Raw genomic sequence first — 22722 nt, 5'->3', positions numbered from 1 at the left:
GCTATTTCGCACCCCTTAGCAAGCTGGTCAAGGACTCGTTCTGTTGGACTTGGTGGGCATTGCGCGCCCTGCCTGAGATAGCGCCTTAGCAAGGCCGTCTGCTCCTGTAGCTCAGCAATATTGTGAGGTGTTTCAGCTGCCCAAGATGCATTTGACGGCGGACGGCGTTGTGGTGATGGTGTCTGATATTCAGCGTGCAGCAGCGATAGCACGCGATCAGGGTTGTATGGAACTAGGCCTGTAGCTGCGAATCCTGCCCGTATATTTGCTTGTTGTAGCGCTGTTTCCCTGGCCTGCCTATATAGTGGCAGGAATTCGCATTTATCAATGTGGTTGACACCGCGGCCCATAAGCTGTTCAACGCTGCGTCCATAGGCCTGCTTCAGCGCCGAGAAACAGCCTACATCAAGCGGCTGCAGAAGATGCGATGAATGCGCCGGCATGCAGACAATAATAATGTTGTGGTCCTGGCAGAACTGATCGAATTTGGGGTTCATATGGCTGTCGTGGCCATCTAGCACAAGCAGCCGATGTGTGCCAACGGTGCGATCCTTTGTATGCTCATGGAATAGATTTAGCCAGGCTAGGCCAATCTCATTTGTTGTCCAGCCATTCTCACTAACGCCGATTGTCCAGTTGTGTGGTATAATATCATCCTCATACCAGGCAGCCTGGTGCATTACTGCCTCAAAGATGACGAGTGGTGGAATTGCACCCCCCAATGCGTTGATGCACTCAATAATTGTGACCCATTCTCGATTGCCTGGCTGTACTGTCCTAGGCCGGCCAGCACGATCTGTTCCAGTGATAACTTTTGCAGTTGCAATAACACCCATCTGGACACCAGTCTCGTCGAAATTCCAGGTATCATCATCTTGAATCCCATATTGTATCTTTATGTCTTGAACGCGTTTAAACCAGCCCCGAATAAGCACAGGATCTTCGCATTTAGCACGCTGGTAGTCGTACTTGCGATTAAATTTGGATTGTAGTTCGTTATGGCGCTTAATAAAGTTGTATACCCATTTCTCGCCAATAGGTTGTATGGTGGCAGATCTATCGCGCTGCGCAGCTAAAATACTAGCCATCTGCCGCACGACCGCGATTCTTGGTGGCATACCGCGTTGATCCATTGATAGAATCCATTGCTTGAGGACATCTTCTTGTGCTGGTGTAAGACGGCGATTTAACGCGATGTGACCGCGTTGTGGTGTAATTCCTTTCTGCCGTCGTTGGGCTGTAGATCGGGGCACATCGTACGTGCTGGTGGCCTTTCGGAAACTTGTAAATTGGCCTTGCTTATGGGCATTGATAGATAGAAGAATTCTGCCTTCTCGAAAAAGGGGGTTTTCTTGTTGTGGGGTGGCCATTAAGGTTGTAGTTGTATAACGCGTCGCGAGTTTCGCGATTTCAGTGGGGTGGCCCACTAGCTTGCATAGCCTACTAGCTTACCGACTACGTTACAACTAGGCGGATTATATAAGCAGGTGGATTATATAAGCAGGCGGATTTTATAACGTAGTTAGTAAGCTAGTAGGCTATGTAAGCTAGTAGGCCACCTAATTTTTGGTGCGATTTAGACCTTTTAGCACCCTAGTAATTTTAATAACTATAAGATATAAAGTATAGCTTTAAGATTATATATACTATCTAGCTTATTTTAATAGCTAAAAGAATATTTAGAGTAGTATAGTAGCGTAATCCTATTATATTATAGGTATTACTTAATTTTAGGGGCTAAAACTAGGCAATATTTTACTGCGGCTAAATAGGGCTATTAAGAAATCTAAAAAATTAACAGATAATATTAAAATAACCACGGATATTATTATCCTAAGTTATAACCTAGAATATTCTATAATTATTAAGATTACTAGAGTGCTAAAAAGTCTAAATCGCACTAATAATTAGGTAGCCTACTAGCTTATATAGCCTACTAGCTTACTAACTACATTAATTTAATAGATTATATAAGCAGGCGGATTATATAAGCTAGTATAATTAAACTTCTTAAAGTAACTAATATATAGCGCATATAACTTTACTATTTACGAATACCTAAAGTTCGTAAATAATACTACTAACTAGTACTATATATAATCCTACTATTTTATTCTAGGTAAGTAGATTAACTATATAAGTAATTAAACTATATAAGTAGTTTAACTATATAAACCGGTGTAATCGCAAAATTAGTAATTATATAACTAGTATTTAATATAAATATTCTCTGCTTTAGTAGAATAATATACTTAAAATTACTATAAAACTACTTAAGTAAGTTACTAGCGGTTTCTATAACCTCTATAAATACCTTAAGTACCTATAAAACTTAGGGTACCTATACTTTAAAGTACTTCTAAAACTTTAGATACCTATAAAACCTTAAAGTACCTATAAAATATTAGGTATATATAAAACCTTACGTACCTACGCCTTAGGTAACCGCGAAACCTTAGGCACCTACCGCTTAAGTAATATAGTAGCTTATAAAACTTTTAAATATAGAAACTATTATACTTTATTTCTATTTATACTATAAGTATATAGTATTAATTTATACTATAACTAGAGCTAGGTTTTCCCTTATATTTTTAAGTATTAACTTTATTTAAATATATAGCTTCCTGTTCTTTTTTTCCTAACTTTTACCGCTTAGAAATATAACCTTACGCAGCTGTTATATATAAGGAATTAACGGCCGGCAGGAAAAAGTAAAGTTCTTATTTACCTCTATATTAAATATATTCTTTTTTAGTACTATACTAGTTTTTATCTATATAAGTTTCTTTATATTTTTATAATTTTAAAACTTATATTCTATTCTACTTTTCTTTTAGCTAGGCCTATTCTAGTATATATAAAGCTAGAAAAGCACCTAAAAAAATAACTCTAAATTATATATAAAGTTATAGTATTTGCTGTAAAGAGCACTAATTGCTATAAATACCTTAGTGCCGGTTTTACTTAGTTATAACGGGTTGTTTCTTCTATACCTTCTAAGTATTTTATACTAAGGCAGGGTATAGGCAAGTTGTTATTAGGGTGTAATAGTCTTTAAAAGGTAAGGCAATAATTAATTAAGGTCTAAAACGGAGTTATTACTTTTAATAGGTAGTATTAAAGTCTTAAGTTAAATATAAGGTTCCTATTTATATAAAGGAGCGTCCCTTTATATAAAAGCTCTGTCCTAAAAAACCTTTTACTTATTCTGCTTTTAGAGCTCGCAGCCCTTAAGCGCCTTAAGCCCGATAAGCGCTTATTCGGCTCTATACTTACTTTTTTCTATAAGCCTAATAAGCTATTACGTAACCCTGTTCTTATAATATCCTATTTTTAGATTATTCCCGTCTACTAGTAGTTTATAGAGGAATCTAGGATCCCTATATATCCTATATATAACCCTTTTAGTTCTATAACCTAGTTCTATATAATTAGTTTTATCTACTTACTTATTTCCGTAAGTGCCTCTGCGCTTAGGTTGTTTATATTACAGGTTATAATACTTACTTCCCCTTCTAAGGCTTTCGGCCTAAAAGTACTTCTATAGTAGGGTTTTAGATAAGTAGCTAGTAATACCCTATTTATTAGGCTATTATTATACTACTCTATTTCTTCTTTTATAATATCCAACGCTTTAAAAGCTAAGAAATAAAAAAGCTGTTTTATACTTGCTAATTATATTAACGCGTCTGGTTTAAAAGTTATACCTTATTCCCGGTATAAGTCTCGGGGTTTATTATATATAGTTTCTACACCTAACTCGGATTATTATACCGCCTGCGTTCGGGCGCAATAATTAAACTATAATATTGCTAGTATCTTAGCAGCTGCCTATAAGCTATTATACTCTACTATTACTTTTTCTAGTTTTTTCGCTAAGTTATTTAGGGCAAAAGTTGTCCCGCAATAAGAATAAACTCTATCGCGAGGAGTTAGAAACTTATGCGACTTTTTCCTTCCTTCTAGATACTTAGAGAGCTGCTATAATAAAGCTTAATCGCCTGGATTCTTAAAAGAAGTTATTATATAAGTATAGTAAAAAGATAATGCGTTATAGTTTTAAGACTCTAGAAGAGCTTAAGGAAGATAATTAGAAGAAGGCTGCGCAGAAAAAACAAGAGCGTGTTAAGCAGGAAGGCTTACCTTCTGCCTTAGGAACTGTCGGGTATTCTTCTTTCTCCCTAGGTGTGCTAGGCACTGCTAGCCGTCTATTCTATTACTATATATTCTAATTATATAGCAGTAGTATTCCTTCTCCGGGTTCCTTTAATTCTTCCTAGTTAGATAGTACGCTGTTGCTGTCTTTCTAGGCTGTTCCGGATTCTGGCGGTAAAACTGCTGCAGGAGTTCCTAATAGTTTGCTAAACTTTTAACCGGTTTCTATATATTTTTAGAGGTGCCGTATTTTTTCTACTTAATTAGGTACTCCTTTTACTAACTATATTATTAGGAATCTAGGATTTGCTCGACCTTATATTTATTATTATTATCGACCTCTATATTATTTTCTAGCTTAGTATTTAGTAGTGCGGGTTCTAGTAGTAATATATAGAAAACCGGGTGTATTTTTATCCTGTTGGGTAGCCTAAGCTTATAGTTTACTAGGCTAATAATATCCTATATTTTAAATAGTCTAATCTTAATATAGTCTAACTTTATACTTAGTTATTTTATTTTAATATTTTTTCGGAGTAGGTAGACTCTATCTCCTTTCTTAAAAGTTAGTGCAACACCCTAGTATTGGTTGTAATATCTTGCTAACCTTAGTATTATAAATTAGATGTCTATTAAAAGCTGCCTTTATAGCTTTTTAATATTTTCGACTAATAGTAGTACTTTCTAGGCCCTTATACTATTAAGTTAGGGTTTTTAATACGCCTTTAGATTAAAACTATAGTTTATAAAGAAGGGTAATACCTTTATTAACTCTGTAGATATACTATTATAGGCGAACTAGGCTATTAGTAGTAGTAATACCTAATTATCCTGCCTGTAATTAATATAGTATTATAGGTACTGTTCTAAAGTTTAATTAAGCCTTTCTATTTGCCCGTCCGTTTAAGGGTAAAACGCCGTAGAAAGCTTATACTTTGTTCCTAGTTATGCAGTAAGGGTCTGCTAGAATTTTAATATAAAGAGCTTATTTTAGTCTGAAATTATCTCCTATAGTAGCCTGTAATTGCTAATAATATATTTTAAGAAAGTGTAGGCCAGATTTTCTACTATTAATACTTTTTAGTAAAAGATAAAGTATATATATTTAGTTAGTCGATCTATAACTACTAATATTGCGTTGTACTTTATACCTGTTATAGGTTTAATAGACTATAGTAGCTTAACTATAAAGTTCTATACAATAGATTTCTATACTTTTTCCGGTATAAAGGGACTCTTTATTAGTCCGTACAGTACGTGTTATACCAATTTATTCTTTATATATTTATATTTATATATAATTTTCTCTGTTAGTTTCCGGAGTCCGGGGAAATAGAATGTTCTTGCAATTCTTTCCTATGTTTTTTCTACTCCCTAGTGTCCGTGCACTAGTATACTATAGAATTCCTTAATAAGCTTTTTTTATAAGGTCTTAGATATAAATATCTTGTCCCGTAAGGTAATAATACTGTCCTAGATTTCTCCGCGTTCCTAGTTTATAGGCTCTGGGCGCAAGCTCTGCTAGTTATAACCCGCTAAATCCCGGCTTTCTTAATCTACCTTCTGTGCTGCCTTAATTTATCTATACTACTTATTATCCTTAGACCTATAAGCAACTGCTGCTTATATATAGTTAAATTTAAGGGTTTCCGGACTAGTTTCTTTAAGTATAGGTTGCCTGGTCTTCTTAGCTCCTTCTATATAGTCCGGCCTTCTGCTAAGTGCGTCTGTACGAGTATTTTCAGATCCTTTCTAATATATAATCTTAAAATTAAAGGTTCCTAGTTTTTCTAACTATCTTTTCTATTTCCTATTTAACTTCTTAGTTATAGTAAAGTATATTAGATTTTTATAGTCTATATACACCTATACTATATATACTGCCCTTTTAAGGTAAACTTTCTACTATTTAAATACTTCTATTATAGCTAATAGTTTTTTATTATAGATGTTATAGTTTAGCTTAGCTATACTTAGCTTTTATAAGTAGAACGCTATAGGATGCAGTTTCCCTTATTTATCTAGTTGGTTAAGTATTGCTCCTACTGCCTTATCCGACGCATTGCTTTTAATAGTAACTGGTTTCTATAGGTCGAAGATTACTAATACTAGTTTCGAAGTAAACTATGCTTTTAACCTATTAAATACACCCTATACTTCTGGGGTCTATTTATATTTAATATCTTTTCTAGTAAGTCCTATAAGTAGCTCTATAATTTTCGAGTAGCCCTTAATAAACTGCCTGTAGTAATTAGCTAACCCTAGGAATAACTGTAGTTTCTTTAAATTTATAGGCTCTAGCTATTCTTAGATAGAGAACACCTTGCCTTTTTCTATCTCGATCTGTTCTGGACTAATAATATATCCTAGGAATCCAACTCTCTGCCTATAGAACTTATACTTATCCGGGTTTACTATAAGGTTGTATTCTTTAAGTCTTTTAAGTACCTTTTACACATGTATTTTATATTCGCTTAGCGTTTCTAAGTATATAAGGATATTATTAAGGTATACTACTGCAAACCGATTTAAGTAGCCCCTTAACGCTAAGTTAACTACTGCCTAGAATATTACTAGCGCGTTAGTAAGCCTAAACAGTATTACTATATACTTAAAGTATCTGTATTAAGTTCTAAAAGCTGTTTTCTACTCTTCTCCTTTTTTTATCTAAATTAAATAGTATTTTTTGCGTAGGTCTAACTTTATAAAGTACTTTACCTTATATAGTTAGTTTTTAAGTTTGGAGATTAAAGGTAATAGATAGCGGTTTTTAATTATAATCTTGTTTAGTTATCTATAGTCTATATAAAGGCGTAGCTTGCTATTTACCTTTAGGATAAATATTACGGGGTAACCTGCAGGCAATTCTAATAGTCTAATAAATCCTTACTTTAGGTTCTTTTCCAGGTATTTTTCTAGCACTTCTAGCTTATTCTAGGCTAGTAAATAGATTAGTCTAAACTGCGGTTGTTCGCCTAGTACTAGGGGAATATAGTAATCCTAAGGTTAGTGCTTTAGTAATATATTCTAGACCTTTTCTATAAAGATTTCTTTAAATTTATTGTATTTTTCTGGCACGTTTAGTGCTTTTACTGCCTCGGCTAGCTGCCGGCTGCTTAGGGGTCTAGGCTACTATTAGCTTGCTGCCCTATTTTTTCTTTAGGCTTTTTTGCTTTTTAAGGTATCTATATTAATATCTTATTTTTACTTAGGCTTATCCTAGCGCAGGGTGCTCTTTAGTCCGCTTTCCGATTAAATTCTTACTTTACTAGACTTCTAATTAACTTAGGGGTTATACTGCTTTAGCTATAGTATACCTAAGATTATATTATATTTCGCCGTGTTAGTTATATCTATGCTAATAGTTTCTCTATATTCCTTAATTTATATAACACCTAGTCGGGTTTCTATAGTTACTTACCTATTACTGTGTTGCACGGGTGTGCTATCTACTATATATAGTCTATAGGGTCTATTTTTCTATTACTAAGGGATCCGGTTTCTTTTAATAAAGTTATAGGATATAAAATTTCCTTACGCGCTACTATCTAGCAGTGCTTTTACTAGGTTCCTACTAATTTTAACTAATAGGATTATATATCTGTAGTTCTAAATAGGAATAGAGTTAGGCTGCGTTGCCGGGTTTCTTTCTTTTTCTATAATATAGGCTTTTCCTACTAGAGTGGCAATAGTCGCGGTTTGCGTTCTTTTGTTTTTAGCTGCTCTATAGAACCTTATTCTTAGCTACTCTAGCCGTCCTATTACTTAAGCGCCTGCTTGTTTTTTAGCTGTTTTTATAGCTAATAGTTTACGTGTTTCGTTTCGCAATATACTAGATATAAGTCCTAGTAGTATATCCGCTAGTTTTTACCTTTTCTATATTCTATTAGGTACTAAGGGTCCGCAACTATAGTAGCTACTTCTATAAGTTTGTTTTTCTTGCCTATAATATAGTGCTCTGTTTCCTTAAATAGTACTAGTTGCGTAATAATATAATATTTTATCTAATATAGGTACTATCCTTAATATTTCTTATATATTACGTGCTTATTATATTTGTCCTTAATATAAAATACCTAAGATATCTGTTTATAAAGTAGGTGGTTTCTATCCAGCCGTTTATCTTCCTTATTATAAACGCCTGTTTTACTAATAGGGTGTAAAGCTCTATAGATCTCGATTTTAGTTTGCTTTTTATATAGCTTTAGCGGCTCTTACTCTAGCCCTATACTAAATTCGCCGTTGCTGGACTAGTTTTCTAGTTCGCGGTCTTTATTACTATTATAGTATTCCTTACTATCCTTAATAGGTAATTTATTATTTAGTTTATTCTAGATATTTATGCTTTTACCTTCTAGTATATCTAACCTTGCGCGTGTTTCTATATTAATAGTAGTTGTTGTTGGTCTAGTAGCGGCTATTTTCGCACTTTTTTCCTTAATAAGTTGTCCGGTAACTCTTTCTATAGCTTTTAGAAATTGGTAACTAGCTGGTTTTTTTAGCTCTGCGCCCGCTGTGGCGTTTTCGGCCTCTTATACTTTTTGTCCTTTATTAAGGTATATAAGAATTTCTCTTGCGCTTTACTTATATATAGCTATAACTCTATTAACCTATACTTCTATATTTAGTAACTCGGCCTTGCTGTTATCTAGTAGCTCGGGTACGTTAGTTCGGGGTTTTAATTAGGGTTTAATTATCTAGAACGCCTTATCTGTTTCTAATAGGTAGTTAATTTCTATACTTTTAACTTCTACGTCTGCATAGTAGTTATCTATAGGGTTGCTATTATACTCTTCGTTCCTTATTATAGTAATAGTATATCCCTTTATCCTCTATATTAGATAGTACCCTATTACCTATTTATCTAACTAATAGGTAAAGCAGTTATTATTATAGCACGCGGTCTATAATATAGAATTGTGGCGGTTTACACTCGGCTTTATTATAACGGCTGCTGTTCGGGTGTTCCTGGAGCACTTATTCGCAAAGTGTTCCTATTTTCTATATAATAGGTATATACTATTGCATTTTCTTTCTTACCTTTCTTTATTAGTAATTAGTTTACCCTTTTAGTTATTGCGTTATTTTATAATATCGATTTTTATGCGATTTCTATAGTCGCGGTTAGTTACTTTTAGCTTTAGTCTGGCTAGTTAGGCGTAAGAATAAAGTCCTCTTTTATCTGCCCGTTCTAGTTATTATTCGTGCTATTAACTATCGATTTATATTGCTATTTCCTTAAGTTTATAAAGTATTAGAAGCCTTTCGCCTTATGCAATTTTATTCTTAATATCTTTTTTAAAACCTCTGTAGTATTATACTTGCAGAGCTTTATCTCCCTATAATAGCTTAAACGCGATTTATATAAATTCTAAAGTATAGCGGCTAGTTAAGCCCTTCTGCTTTAGAACTGCTATTTTCTATTCTGCTGTCCGTTTTTTATCGGTGTCTCCGAAAGTTATCTAAAGTACTAACTTAAAGTATCTATAGTTACTAAATATAATATTGGTTTCTAGTTTCTAATTATCTGTATTAGCGTTGCCGAGCTAGTCTATAAGCATTAGGTTAAACCAGTTAAATACTTTTTTTTTTAAGAAAGTAGCTGCTATACAGACCTTATCCGATTTAAATTTAAGGTTACTTTAGTTTGTGCGCAGGTATAGCCTTATCTGCGTTATAAATGCTTGTAAAGCTCCTCTTTCCCTAGTAAACTTTTCGGGCTTATTTATTTTATAGCCTCTATAGCTAACTACTTTAGTAGTAGTAAGCTCCTTTTAGATAGTCTAGAGATTTCCCTATAGGGCTATAATCTTTTTATTCTTAGTATTACTAGCTTCTTCTAGTGTTTATATTTATGTAAGCAACGCCTGTATACGTATTGCTACCTTAGTTATAGTTAGGGTTAGTCTAGTAGTTATACTACCTAAAGGGGTTAGTAGGGCTATCTTAATTAATTGTTTATATATAACTCCTTTAATATAGCGGTGTTTAAAGTATAACAGGTTGTTTCTTCTATACCTTCTAAGTATCTTATACTAAGGCAGGGTATAGGTAAGTTATTATTAGGGTGCAATAGTTTTTAAAAGGTAAGGTAATAATTAATTAAGGTCTAAAACGGGGTTATTACTTTTAATAGGTAGTATTAAAGTCTTAAGTTAAATATAAGGTTCCTATTTATATAAAGGAGCGTCCCTTTATATAAAAGCTCTATCCTAAAAAACCTTTTACTTATTCTGCTCTTAAAGCTCGCAGCCTTTAAGCGCCTTAAGCCTAATAAGCGCTTATTCGGCTCTATACTTACTTCTCTCTACGAGCCTAATAAGCCATTACGTAACCCTGTCCTTATAATATCCTATTTTTAGATTGTTCCTATCTACTAGCAGTCTGTAGGAGAATCCAGGATCCCTATACGTCCTACACGTGACCCTTTTAGTCCTATAACCTAGTTCTGCGTAATTAGTCTTATCTACTTACTTATCTCCGCGAGTGCCTCTGCGCTCGGGTTGTTCGTATTACGGGTTGTAATATTAGTACGCCCGATGCCTTTTTATAGTTAATTTTAATAGCAAGGTTAAGATTAATTAGGAAACTGTTGTTTTCGTCCTTTTTAAGTATAATATTTCCGACCGATATATTGCGATAGAGGACGTTTTTTTCTAATAATAATTTATATCCTAATATAGTTAGCTAGAGTTAGGGGCCTGTTTAACTAAACTAACCTTTTATCCCTTCTAAAATCCCGTTTATTATAGCTACTAGCGAGCTTATATTATATATACTTTTCCTAACGCGTTATATTACTAACCGATAATATACTCGGTTTTATTATAAGCTATCCCCTTTAGTAGGAGAATCTAAATATAACTGTTTTAGAGGTTGCATAAACTAATAATAAAAGCTAGAGCGCCTCTTTTACGTAATACTATTGCTTCTGCCTTAACCGCTTATAAGCCTCTCTAATACCGGAGCTTTAGGCTTAGGGAATTCTGCGAGTAGTTAGAAGTTTAGGTGTTGTTGTAGTAGATACCTCCCGTCCCTATTTCTAAGCCTTTTGCGTAAATTGTTGCGGATATTAATAATAGCACCCTTATTATAAATAATTTTATAATAGTAATACTCTGCTATATTTTTTACACCTGTATCTATTACCTTCTTAAGTAGAGGCCTTTTCTCCGGCCGCTTTTTAAATTCCTAGGAGTCTTTAATAATAAAAGGCTAGCCGGCTGTATTATAGACTTTCTAATAGCTTATTACTTAACCTGCTATATAATACTGCCGCTTTATAATATTATTTAGATAATATTGCTCCGGTTATATATTCTGCGTGATTTTAATATACTTACTGCCCTTTTCCCCGCAAATAGTAGGGTTAAACCTAAGGTCCTTTAGAGCTATCTATAGATATCCTAAAACTGCAGATATAAATATTAGTGTATTCTTATATATATTAAATAACTGCGATGCAACCGCTCTAAGTTGGTTAAACGCCTAGAGCCGTATAATAGAACCGCAGAGTGTGAAGCTAGTAACTAATTATCGGGTATTTTGCGCGGTAAAGATCTTGCAAGCATATTAAAAAAGATTAAACCAGGTGCTGCTGTAGTTATCCTCTTGCAGGTTGCTTTTTAGCTTACCTAGGATAAGGACGTTAAACTAGTCGCAGGGAGCACTATTATCGGACGTCTTGTTCCGCTAGCTATAGATAATGCTAATATCCAGCTTCTGTTTGCTAATAGATCCGGGGATAGGCTTATTTAGTGTGGCAAAGCACCGCCGATACCTTAGAGGTTAGAAGCCTTATTTATTTACAAACTAGAGAAATTAGTTAATATAGTAATAGAGCTAGTACAGTATATCGGGCTCCGCATAATCCTCCGGCCACTCCGCCCAGCCAGTGTTGTCCGTGTGTAGAGGGATTTCGGCTTCCTTATATTGCCTAAATATAGCTGCGGCTATCTTACTAAGCTATAGAACTCTACTAAAGAATATATTAAAGAAGTATAGGTGGTTAATAATAAGATTCCCCTTTAGTTTACTCTTTAGGATTAAATTAACATTCTTTCTTAGGTTAGATATATCCGCAAAACTGCCCGTGTTAAAGAACTAAGGTGTCTGTTAGAATAACGCGGCGAAAAAGGCGGCGGATTAAGGAGGGGTAGTTGGATAGAGGGTAGGTCTCGTCCGTGTAATAAGGTTAAGCACGGCGCTCTATATTTTAGTGTTTTCGGCTTAAGTAATAACAGATTCTATAAGCTTAATAGCCCGTCTAATATTAAAAGTGTTTAGGGTAACCTGTAAACTAAGGTTAAAAAGGTCTCCGCTAAGAGGTCCTGTTCTATTTTCCAAGGTAAAAATAGAAGCGGCCGGGAGGTTTAGTAAAATTGCGATAAGTTTAAGCACTAGGTTTTTTCCAGCTATATTTATTAGCTATATTATAAATATATTAAGGGGGGCGCTTATAAGAGTTTATAACCAGCTGCTTAATATAGTTCGGCGCGTTTTTAGCGCTGGCACGGGTATTTATTAATATATCGCGAAACGAATCGAGTTTATTCTTAATAGGATTAGCTTTAATAGCTTAAAGCTAACTTTCTAAAAGTTAAGCTATAGATAGGAAAGGCCTGTTAAGATTATAATATATATATAGTATTGCAAAGGTGTAAAGGGAAACTTGCTTAAGGCTTAGTTATAGAGATTACGCTGTTCCTTAAAAGGGTTACTACGCCTTAGAGTATAGTAAAGCAGATTTATATTATTATAGCGGTTTTACTAACCCTTTAGCTTATCGACGTGCCAGCCTATATAATCGCCCTATTTTTATAAGCAACTTATATACTATTATTGCAGTTAATTTTATTATAATTTTAAGAAAGTATAAATACTAGTATAACTAGCTATATAATCTACTAAACGTATTTACCGGAGTGCTGTATATAAATAACCCTATATATATAAGGTTATATTCTCCGTTAATCTAATACTTTTAAAATTAAGTTCGAACTTTCTATTCGCTATAATAGCGGCATCTAGATACTTATATATAAGCTTTTTTCCTATATTTCTTACTAAGGTAAACCTAATCCGTATAATATTCTTAATCTAAAATATAGTATTAGCGTTAGGTTTAGAAACTTTTAATTAATTACTGCTTTACCTGTTTTCTATTAAAATAATAAGCCTAAAGTTTATTAAGATCTCTAAAAGAAATATTAGTAGTAGCATCGGCTTATTATAGGAATATTTTCTACACGCTTTTCCTTACTGCTTTATTTAGGTCGTTATATCTAAGTATAAAATATATTCTGCTCTATATAGTATTGTTAAATATACTAACTCTGTTTATTATAAGAAATATAACGCCTTAGAAATACTTTAGCTACCGTAGGAAAACCGATACTAAGCTGTTATATTAGAGGTTATATAGCGATCGTTATTTAAGGAAAATATTAGCCTTATTAAGAAAAAGAACAGCGCTCTAGCGTTAAATAATATTAAGGATTAGAGATAGTTATACTTCTAAAACGGCCGGATCTAAACTAAAGTCTTCTATATAAGCCTTTTAATAGTTAAACTAATATATAACTCCGCTTAGTAAGGGAATAAACTATATAAAAAGGTCTTTTCTAGAACTTAGTAATTTCTTTAGCTGTTAATATCTTTCCTACCCTAGGCGAGCTACTGGAAATAAATAATTAGTCCGCTAAAATAGCCTGTGCCTAAGTAGTAAACCTACTATAGCAGGAAAATTAGGCCTTATCCCTTTCCTAAAATTACGTTATTAAACTTAATATCTTCTAACTTAGACTAATAGCCCTCTATAAGTGCTTAAAGTATTTTTTTTTTTTGCTCTAGGATTATAAATAACTAAAATACTAAGGTATTCTATCTAGTATTCTTAATATCGGCGACGGTAAATTCGCCTATTAGTGTTAGTATTAGTTATATAATCCGTCGGATAAAAGAGTTAGGAAAGTCTAACCCTATTATTTATTTGCTAAACTAAAGCCTAGAACTGTTAAATTATAGATTAAAAGGTTTTTATTTTTTATCTTTTTAGGAACTATACCCCTACTTTTTACCTTATTTTACTATATTTTCTTTATTTTAGCATTAAAATCGATAGCAAAAAAACCTTAATAAGTCTTATTAACTTGCGGCTTGCTATAGTTAGGATTAGCGTTTTTAAACGCTATCGCGTTTACTATAATACGGCCCCTTATAAGAAATTTTAACGGGCCTTTATTTATCCGGAAATAACCGAAGCCTTTATATTTATAGTAGTTAATCCCTTTAAGAAATATAAACTTCCGTCTATTATAAATAAAATTCTGCCTTATCTTAGCTTTAGTCTTATAATATATTAGCGGGAATATATTAAGAGATGCAATTTTTCTTATTAAATAAAACTCCGAGATAGAAAAAGTAGTAGCCACCTTGCCGAAGACCTTTCCGTTATAGCCAAGATAGTAATAATTAAGTTCGAAGCACTTTTCGCCTAAAAGTAAGGTCTTTAACTCGCCTAAATTATATATAAAATATCTTAGTTAATTTAAGCTATTGCAGACTGTAAAAATATATATATTTAGCTAGAATAAGGCCTAAAAAAGGCTAAAGGTAATTTTGCTATACTCTAGAAGCGGCAGGAAACTCTTAGTTATAGATAAGAAATAGTTTTTAAGAAAATCTATAAGTATATTAAAATGCTGGGCACTAATTAAGTTAGGGGAAAAACTGCTCTCCTAGTAGGCTTTTAGCTAAAAAAGGAAACTAAATAAAAGATAAGGCGAAATCTAAAAGTAAAATTAGAATAAAACCGTATTTATAAAGAATCTACTTATAGTTAGCTTATTTTTTCTAAGGCAGACAGCTTTTATATCTTTTAGCAATAACCGTAAAATATTTCTTAGTTCGTCCGACTTTATATTTAAGTAAGTACTAAAAAACTTATTATTCTTATCTAGTTCTAGGTTAGTATTACGCCGATATATAAAGATACCTAGGATATAGACCAAATTACTGCCGTATAATAAATAAGTACTCTTTATACTTATTATTTTTACTTAACTTAGAAGGCGTTTCTATAATTTTATACTTATAGTTTGCTTTATCCTAGCTATAGAAAAGACTATAAGCTTATATATAAGTATATTTTTAATTTTAGGAAGTATATATCTTATTTACTAGCTAGAATTTAACCTTAGAAGCTCTAATTCTAGATTGCTTTTTCTTTTTAATTACTTAAACCTTAAAAGGCGGCGGTAGCACCGCCTGCGTTGTTTATACTATCCGCAGGATATTTTTAAAAAGTTTAGCTACTTTAAAGGTAATAAGCTGCCCTAACTACTTATAGTAAAAAAGCGGTTCGCTTAGGCTATTTAAAGGGGTGGTTATAGCAAGAGCGTTTAAGAGCGCTATTATAACGGGCTTAAATGCGACTAGTATTATTGCTCTGGAAAGGCTTAGTAATATAATATAAAGTATTAATCTAAAGTATAAAATTAGAGTAAAAAGCTAAAAGTAGAGAAGGTTAATAGTATTATTTTTCGAGAGAGGTCTGCCCTTCTTTATATATATTAATATAATATTTAGCTGTGCTATAAATATTTACTATACCCTTTTCTAGCGCTTTCCCTTTATTAACCTAAAAAGACGCCTAATATTGTTCCGATATATTAGAAAGCTTAATTAAGTTAAGCTGTATAGAAAGGCAGTTGCTTATACGGATATTACTAATAGTTTTAATATAAGATTCTAGTAATAACTATTAGAGCGAATACTAAATTATACTAGTATTCTACTAATATAGTAGAGACTTTAAGTAGGTAATAGACTTAGGGCCTGCAGGACGGGATTTTAGTCCCGGTCTTAGATTAATATAAAAAGTAAAGGCAACTGTGCAGGACTACGCTTAATAGGTATAAAGCGGTAGGGCTTCGCCTAACCTAGTAGGTAGTATTCTAGAGAAAAGTATAGATTTTATAAAAGTAGCTATTTAACCCTGCTTATAAACTTAACAGTTATTAAGGAAATAAGTTATTCCTTGCAAACCCTAGACTTAGCACCGGTATATTCTGCATACTTAACCACGCCAGCCTCTAACCCGCCTGGCAAAAATTGTAAGAAACTTTAAAATTTTTAGACCGTCGAATATTCGGGCCTATTATATTATTAGCAGTATCTACTACTATATTCTATTTAGAATTTTTTATCTAAAAAGCCGAGTTAATAGCAGAAAGTATATACTATATTAAAGCCTGCTAATCTAAGAAATAGTATTATAGTTTTAAAGCTTTAAGTAATAGGCTTTAAAAGGCTGCAGTAAAAATTACGGGACAAATCGAACGCCTAGAAAAAAAATGTGCAGAATAAATTTATAAAAAAGGTAGGAAATTCCTATTATAGGCAGAGATAACTAGGGTAAGTATAATCGAAAACAATTAGCTTAGAAGTATATTAGCGTTTAGAAAACTATTATATTAATCTTTAAAGGCCTAAAGAACTCTGCCCTTAATCCTAGATAGATTATATTAAGAAATAAGTAGACGCGTATAAAGTATAAGCTTATTCGGGAGTTAAACCCTAATAGGGTAATTTTTTAGGCAGCAGCCTTAGCACCTTCTATTTAAACGGCAAGCTATATATAGAATTATATATTTAACTATTTTATTAAGGAGATAGAGCCCGAAGAAGTATAGATATAGCCTCTAAAAATAGGAAAGATCCTGCACGTTTTTAGAGTAGAAAAATTATTTACATAATTATAAAAATATTATAAATTTCTTAAAGGTTAGTTAATTTAATACATAAAATTAGTAAGAAGTTAATTATTCGCTAGCCTTTAATAGTTAATTAGGCTTAAAAGCTACTTTAATACAACTAAGGAAATAAAAACGCACCGAAGAAAACGCTTAATAAGCCGAATAGTTAGCGCTAGGTATATTAAGCCTTACTACTTAGTTATATATAAGGCTAATTATTAAAATTCCTAGCCTATAGCCTAAATACAGGTGCTATATCGGTAGGCAGGCGTAAGTAAAAAGCTTTTATTATTTATAAGGTACTACTAATAATATTTACTATAGAAATTAAATATAGATACTTAAATATACTAATTAGTTAGATACTACTTCTAGGGGACCTACTATTTAATACTCTCTAGAGTAGCTATTAATAGAAATAGGAATATAACCTAGAAAAAAGATTAATAATAGACTGTATAAATATATTAGCCTTTAAAAATTAGAGCTAAGATATTTCTATTACTCTAATAGTTAGTAATAAAAAGGGGATAAATCTAGTTAAGAAATTCTAGCTTATATCTATATAAACTTTACTATAGATCCTATTACGCGAACCTTATATCTAGCAGAAATATTATAAGAACTATTTTTAGATAGGTTTTTATATTCCTAGTATACTAGGGAACTTATATCTGCCTTAGGATTATAGATCTAAATTAATTTACTTTTCCCTATTATTTTTCTAGGGGATACTACTCCGTTAAATATTATACTATTTATATATTTCTTTTTTTCTTTAAGTGCTTTTGCTCTAGTCTAAATATAGTTATAAATTAGTTTAAATAGATATTAATACGGGTTAAATAACTATATATACCTTCTTAGATATAATAGAAGGCCTTTAATAGTATATTAAATATCTAGCAGATCTGCTAATATTAATAAAGTTCCTTTAGGCCGAATATTATATCCTTACTAGTTTCTTAGCAACGTAACACCGCTTAATTCTAGGCTTAATAGATAGTACTATAGTTCGATTGAATAATAACTTAATTTAAATATACGCCGTCTATAAGGACTGCTGTTTTTAGTGCAATATTAGCGGCTGAACACAATATACTGCGGATAATATAGCTTATTTTGCTACTTACTGTAACTATAATATATTTTAATATTAATAGGCTTAAGAATTTACAACTCCAGCGTTTCTACCTATAAAGCTAAGGAAGGTTAGCTATATAGTGCGCGTTTTATAGACTTATACTATTAATAGTAGAATAATATACAGTTAAAGGCGCGCAGCATATATAGGAAGAGGAATAAATTTAATAAGCTTAAGAATTAGGGAAAGGGTGTTAAGGTAGGCGTTTTCTAGCAGTTAGCTAGGAGAGAAAAGCTATAATTCGCGCAAAGATCTGTTAGCCGTTAGTAACTAAGGGTGGGATAGATTAGTTAATATTTACCTTAATATCTTGCAAAAATATAACCTTTAGGAAGTGTGTATAGAGTAGGCAAGAAGCGTAAAAAAAGGTAGATCTTAAGCTTAAACGCAGAGCAACTTTACTAAACTGCACTACCGGCAATTAGCGAAGCAGAGTCCACGGGCGTAAGGGAATATAAATGTGTTGCTTAGTCGATAAAAGTATATAACTGCTCTCGGGCGTTAGCGCCCAACGGCACGCCTACCGTGCTCGGGTGGGGCTGCAGCCGGTTTTGCCCTTAAAGTCCTTGCCCTACTAAACATCTTTTTCGCGTCACGTGCGTAATAAGCCAACCTCTCCTGTTTTACTTGGTTGGGTAATTTAACTGTTAAGCAGCGGAATAGGAAAGGTATCCGCGATAACGCGCATTTTAGCTGTGTATTTAGCCCTAGTCTATAGTGTTAGAGTCGCTAGATACCTGTAAATAGCCCTCTTAATATCTGCAAGGGATTGTATAATTATAGCCTGTTCTTATTCGTACAGCAAACGGGTTATTAATTTCACTAAACGCCTACAGCTATATAATAGACCTAGTAAGATAATTTAAATTAGGCGCCTAGCTTACGTGGCCCGCGATACTACCACAAATGCCGCCTTCTTGCATGCTCCGTGCCTGTTGCTGTTAGATCTTTTTTACACCGCCTTTTTACCTTACCCGACGCTATAATATTAAGTCCTACTAATATCTAGTTAGATAACGTTTTCGGCGCTAGCAGCGTACACAAAAACCCCTATATACCTGCACTACCTTCCTAAGCCGTGCAGAATAATACCCTTATCCTCCCTCCGTTCTTTTGCTTGCGCTTTAAAGCGCACATGCTCCCTTTTTACTAAGATAAGTCTGCCGCCAAACGGTCTATTGCCGACCAATAACCCTTGTCTTCCTGCCCCGAAGCGCCTACGGTCGACCGCGCGTAAAATGCTTCTAGCGCGCAGTTCCAGGTTTAAACCCGAGGGCTGCATAAATAAATATAATTATAGAGACTAAAAATAGCGGGGCGCTAAACAGGACTATAGTATAGCAGTATAACTGGCTACTAAAGCCTGTTATCTCGCGGTATTTAGAAAGGAATGCTGCGGACGGCACTAATCTAGATACAACACTACAAGTAACTTAACCTATAGTTATCTTAGCCCTTACTATAATAGCGACGCCCGCCTAAAGTAAAAAGCGCGGTAATAACTAGGCCCCTTCGGCCTCGCAAGCTAGGGACAATTTATCTAAATTTCAGAAGTTGCGCTATTTATATCTTATTAATTTTCTTGCTTTTCACGCAGCGCAGCTAGTGTATAGCGTAATTATATCCGATTTGCAGCGCAGAGGCTTCTGCAGGCAGTGCAGGCCGCGTACTAGTTATCGACTTCTAGCGTTGCGTTAATAAATTAAGCTTATAGTATACTACGCAGCCCTTAATCCTGCCCCTCTAGGTTAAGCGTATTACTATTAATATAGTCTATTATAATATACCCAATCTCCTCTTTCTATATAAACCGATAAGCTGTCGGTATATTAACTATGTCTGCGTCGAGGCGCCGCTGTGCAACCTGTTAGTTCCTAAATTCTTAAGCGGTAATAAAATATCTAAACTTTACGGCCAGGCTGTCTGTAATGCGCACTATCTTATTTAAGCACTGCGGCGCTAAAAGAATTATAGTTGCCGGATTATAACAGAGCGAGATAATTTAATTATTAGTAAGAGCAGATATAATATAGCGAGGATAAACGGTGGATGCAAGAATTTGTTTAAACAATTCTTATCCTCGCTTAACTACTTTAGCGCGCTCGGGAATTTGTTACACGTGACCTTAATTATATTATAGAAAAACGGATCTTAAAATCCTGTGTTAAATATAAAGGAGCGAAAAATATATTAAAAATAGGATATTATTTAAACTATTATAGCTAAATAGATTAGGCTTTAAGGTTTATATATTTACTTTAGTTAAAGTAAATTACTAATTAGGATTAGATATTATTAATTTAGAGGCCTTTTAATACTATATAAGTTTTCTTCTACTAGTTCTATCTAGCTATTAGCTATTCTATAATACTCGGCTTTCTACTCTAAACTTCCGGGTTTTTATTAGCTATACTTATAAAATATAAATAGCTTAGGCGTGTGTTGCTGTTATTAGGTAGTTCCCTAATACACCTATTAGTAACTATATATTTTATCGCTTTTATCTACTAAGTAGGGGTATCTAGGTAAAGAAAAATAATATATTTCTAGTGCATAGTAGTTATATATATAACCACCGCTTTTAGCGGTAGTTTCTTCTTCTATACTATAATAGACTTATTACTGCCGGCAGAGGAAAATCCAATACTATAACGGAATACTTAAGCTCTAACCGTGTAGAAAATATTTTAACACGCCGGAGCCTCTAGTCCCTCTCTCCTGCACCTGGAAATATATTATACGCGTTAGTTTCTTTGCTATATTAGTTTCTATTCCGGGCTAACTTTAGTAGTTTTAGTATTTTTATCGAGTACTCTATTACTATAACTAATAAAGAAAGAATAAAAAGCAAGGGTAATAGTATATTTAGAGAAGTCTAAGCAGTAGAAATCCTATTACCGGAGGAGCCTTTTCCCTCTAATAGTTTAACTATTACTATATCCCTAATATATATTATTATTTTCTAAGAATAAAAAGATTTTCGTTCTAAGCTAGACTAGCTTTACCTAGAAAGAGAGAGTACGCAGAGTATAAAGTATTAGATAAGACTTATATAACTAATATATAAGTATTCTAAAAGGTATAAAAGGAACTATTAAATTATTAGAAATAAATTAATACTAATCTAATATAGAAAGGATTAAACGCAGTAGGTTAATTTTATAATAGCGAATAAAAATATATATAGGCTATACTAAAGGTTCTTTAGTCTAACTAAGTCTAATAAATAGGTATATCTTAATATATAGCGAGACGGCTAGTATAAGCGGAAAATATAGCACTACTTACTCTACTAATACTGCTGTAAATAAACGCAATAGATACCTGTAGCGGTAAGCCTATCCGGAAACTACTTACTATTCTAACTAATATAGCCCTATTAACGCGAGGCAACCTTATAAATATAACTAAAAAACTTCGACTAGAAAAAATCCTTATATAGGAAAACTTTCTAGTATAATAGAAAGCGGTTTAGGATAAGGTTATAGGATTAGACTTTGTCTTAGAACAGCACTTTACCTTACTATCTTAGAAAAGTCTAGAAAAGGTATTCGGTAAAAAATAATAAGCTTTAAAACTTATATTTCTTTTAGCGCTTCTTTTTTAAGGACTATATTTTGTTAATTATTAAACAGCTCTACAACCGATAAATCTATAGCAGACCTATTTTTATTATATACTTTAAAATTAACCCTAATTTAAAGTTAAAATATTTATAGCTAGAAGGTTACTAATAAATAAGTTATTTAAGGTATAGGCGGAGTATAATAAGCTATACACGCTAACTTTCTATAAGCCGAACCTAGGTAGGCACTAGCGTGTGTGGAGAAATAAGTTTCTATTGCTAAAAAAGTTTTTAAAAGGAAAGGATGCGACTGCTAGATTTAAAATAGAAGAGCTAAAGTTCTAATTTCCGCGCCGCACCTATAAGGCGGCTAAAAGTTGTCTATAGATAGTATCTTTAGTTAGCGAAGAAACTTCTACTATACGCTGCTATATTTTGCAATTATATAAGTATAGCTATAGTACTTATTAAACTTTTGCAAAGTAGGCTTTAATAACCTTTATTTACCTAATACGTATTTTTAGATAAGCTATAAAATATTAAAGCTGTTATAAGTATAGTATATAGGGCTAACTACGGTCTAAATAAGCGCGCGGTATTTAGCTATAGGATATCTGCGGCGGTAAATAGACTTATATAAATTTAATATAAAATCTTAACTTAATTAATAAAAAAGCACTAGTCTCTATTCCCTTAATAAAAAAGTTAGTTATCTTAGCCTTAGTATTATTATACTACGCGTTCTAAAACTACTAATAGTAAGCACTCGAACGTAAAAACTACTTAGTGCCGATATAATAACAGGTATATAGACTATACTAGACGCTCCGCAACTTTACCCTTATACTTAGCTATTAACTAGATACTAAGCTAGCGAACTGTTTTAGTAATAGCCTCTAATATTGCAAAGTTCCGCTTCCTAACTACTGCTTAAGTTATATATCTTTATAACTTCTTAATTATAAACGCCTAGCCTACTTAGCCGTTTATATTAGAATTAGCAGTGCAGTCGCCTATAAGTATTAAGTACTATACTAACTAATAGAATATATTTTAGCTTGCAGTAAGCCTTTTTAAAAAGATTATAAAAAACCACG

The 22722-nt window shown here is 33.0% G+C and overlaps 1 protein-coding gene across 1 annotated transcript; it reads right to left on the bottom strand.

The window, feature by feature from the left end:
* Positions 1-14291: 14291 nt before the first annotated feature.
* BDZ99DRAFT_380488 (uncharacterized protein) lies at positions 14292-14648 on the bottom strand (the record flags this gene model as incomplete). Its single annotated transcript, XM_033715190.1, has 1 exon — positions 14292-14648. A coding segment is annotated over one exon (357 nt), but the record flags the coding sequence as incomplete, so codon positions are not given.
* Positions 14649-22722: the final 8074 nt, after the last annotated feature.

Source organism: Mytilinidion resinicola (genome assembly GCF_010093595.1).
Source record: "Mytilinidion resinicola strain CBS 304.34 unplaced genomic scaffold BDZ99scaffold_4, whole genome shotgun sequence".
Lineage (NCBI taxonomy): Eukaryota > Fungi > Ascomycota > Dothideomycetes > Mytilinidiales > Mytilinidiaceae > Mytilinidion > Mytilinidion resinicola.
The sequence above is the reverse complement of the archived record's forward strand: the minus strand, read 5'-3'. Positions and strand labels throughout refer to the sequence as shown.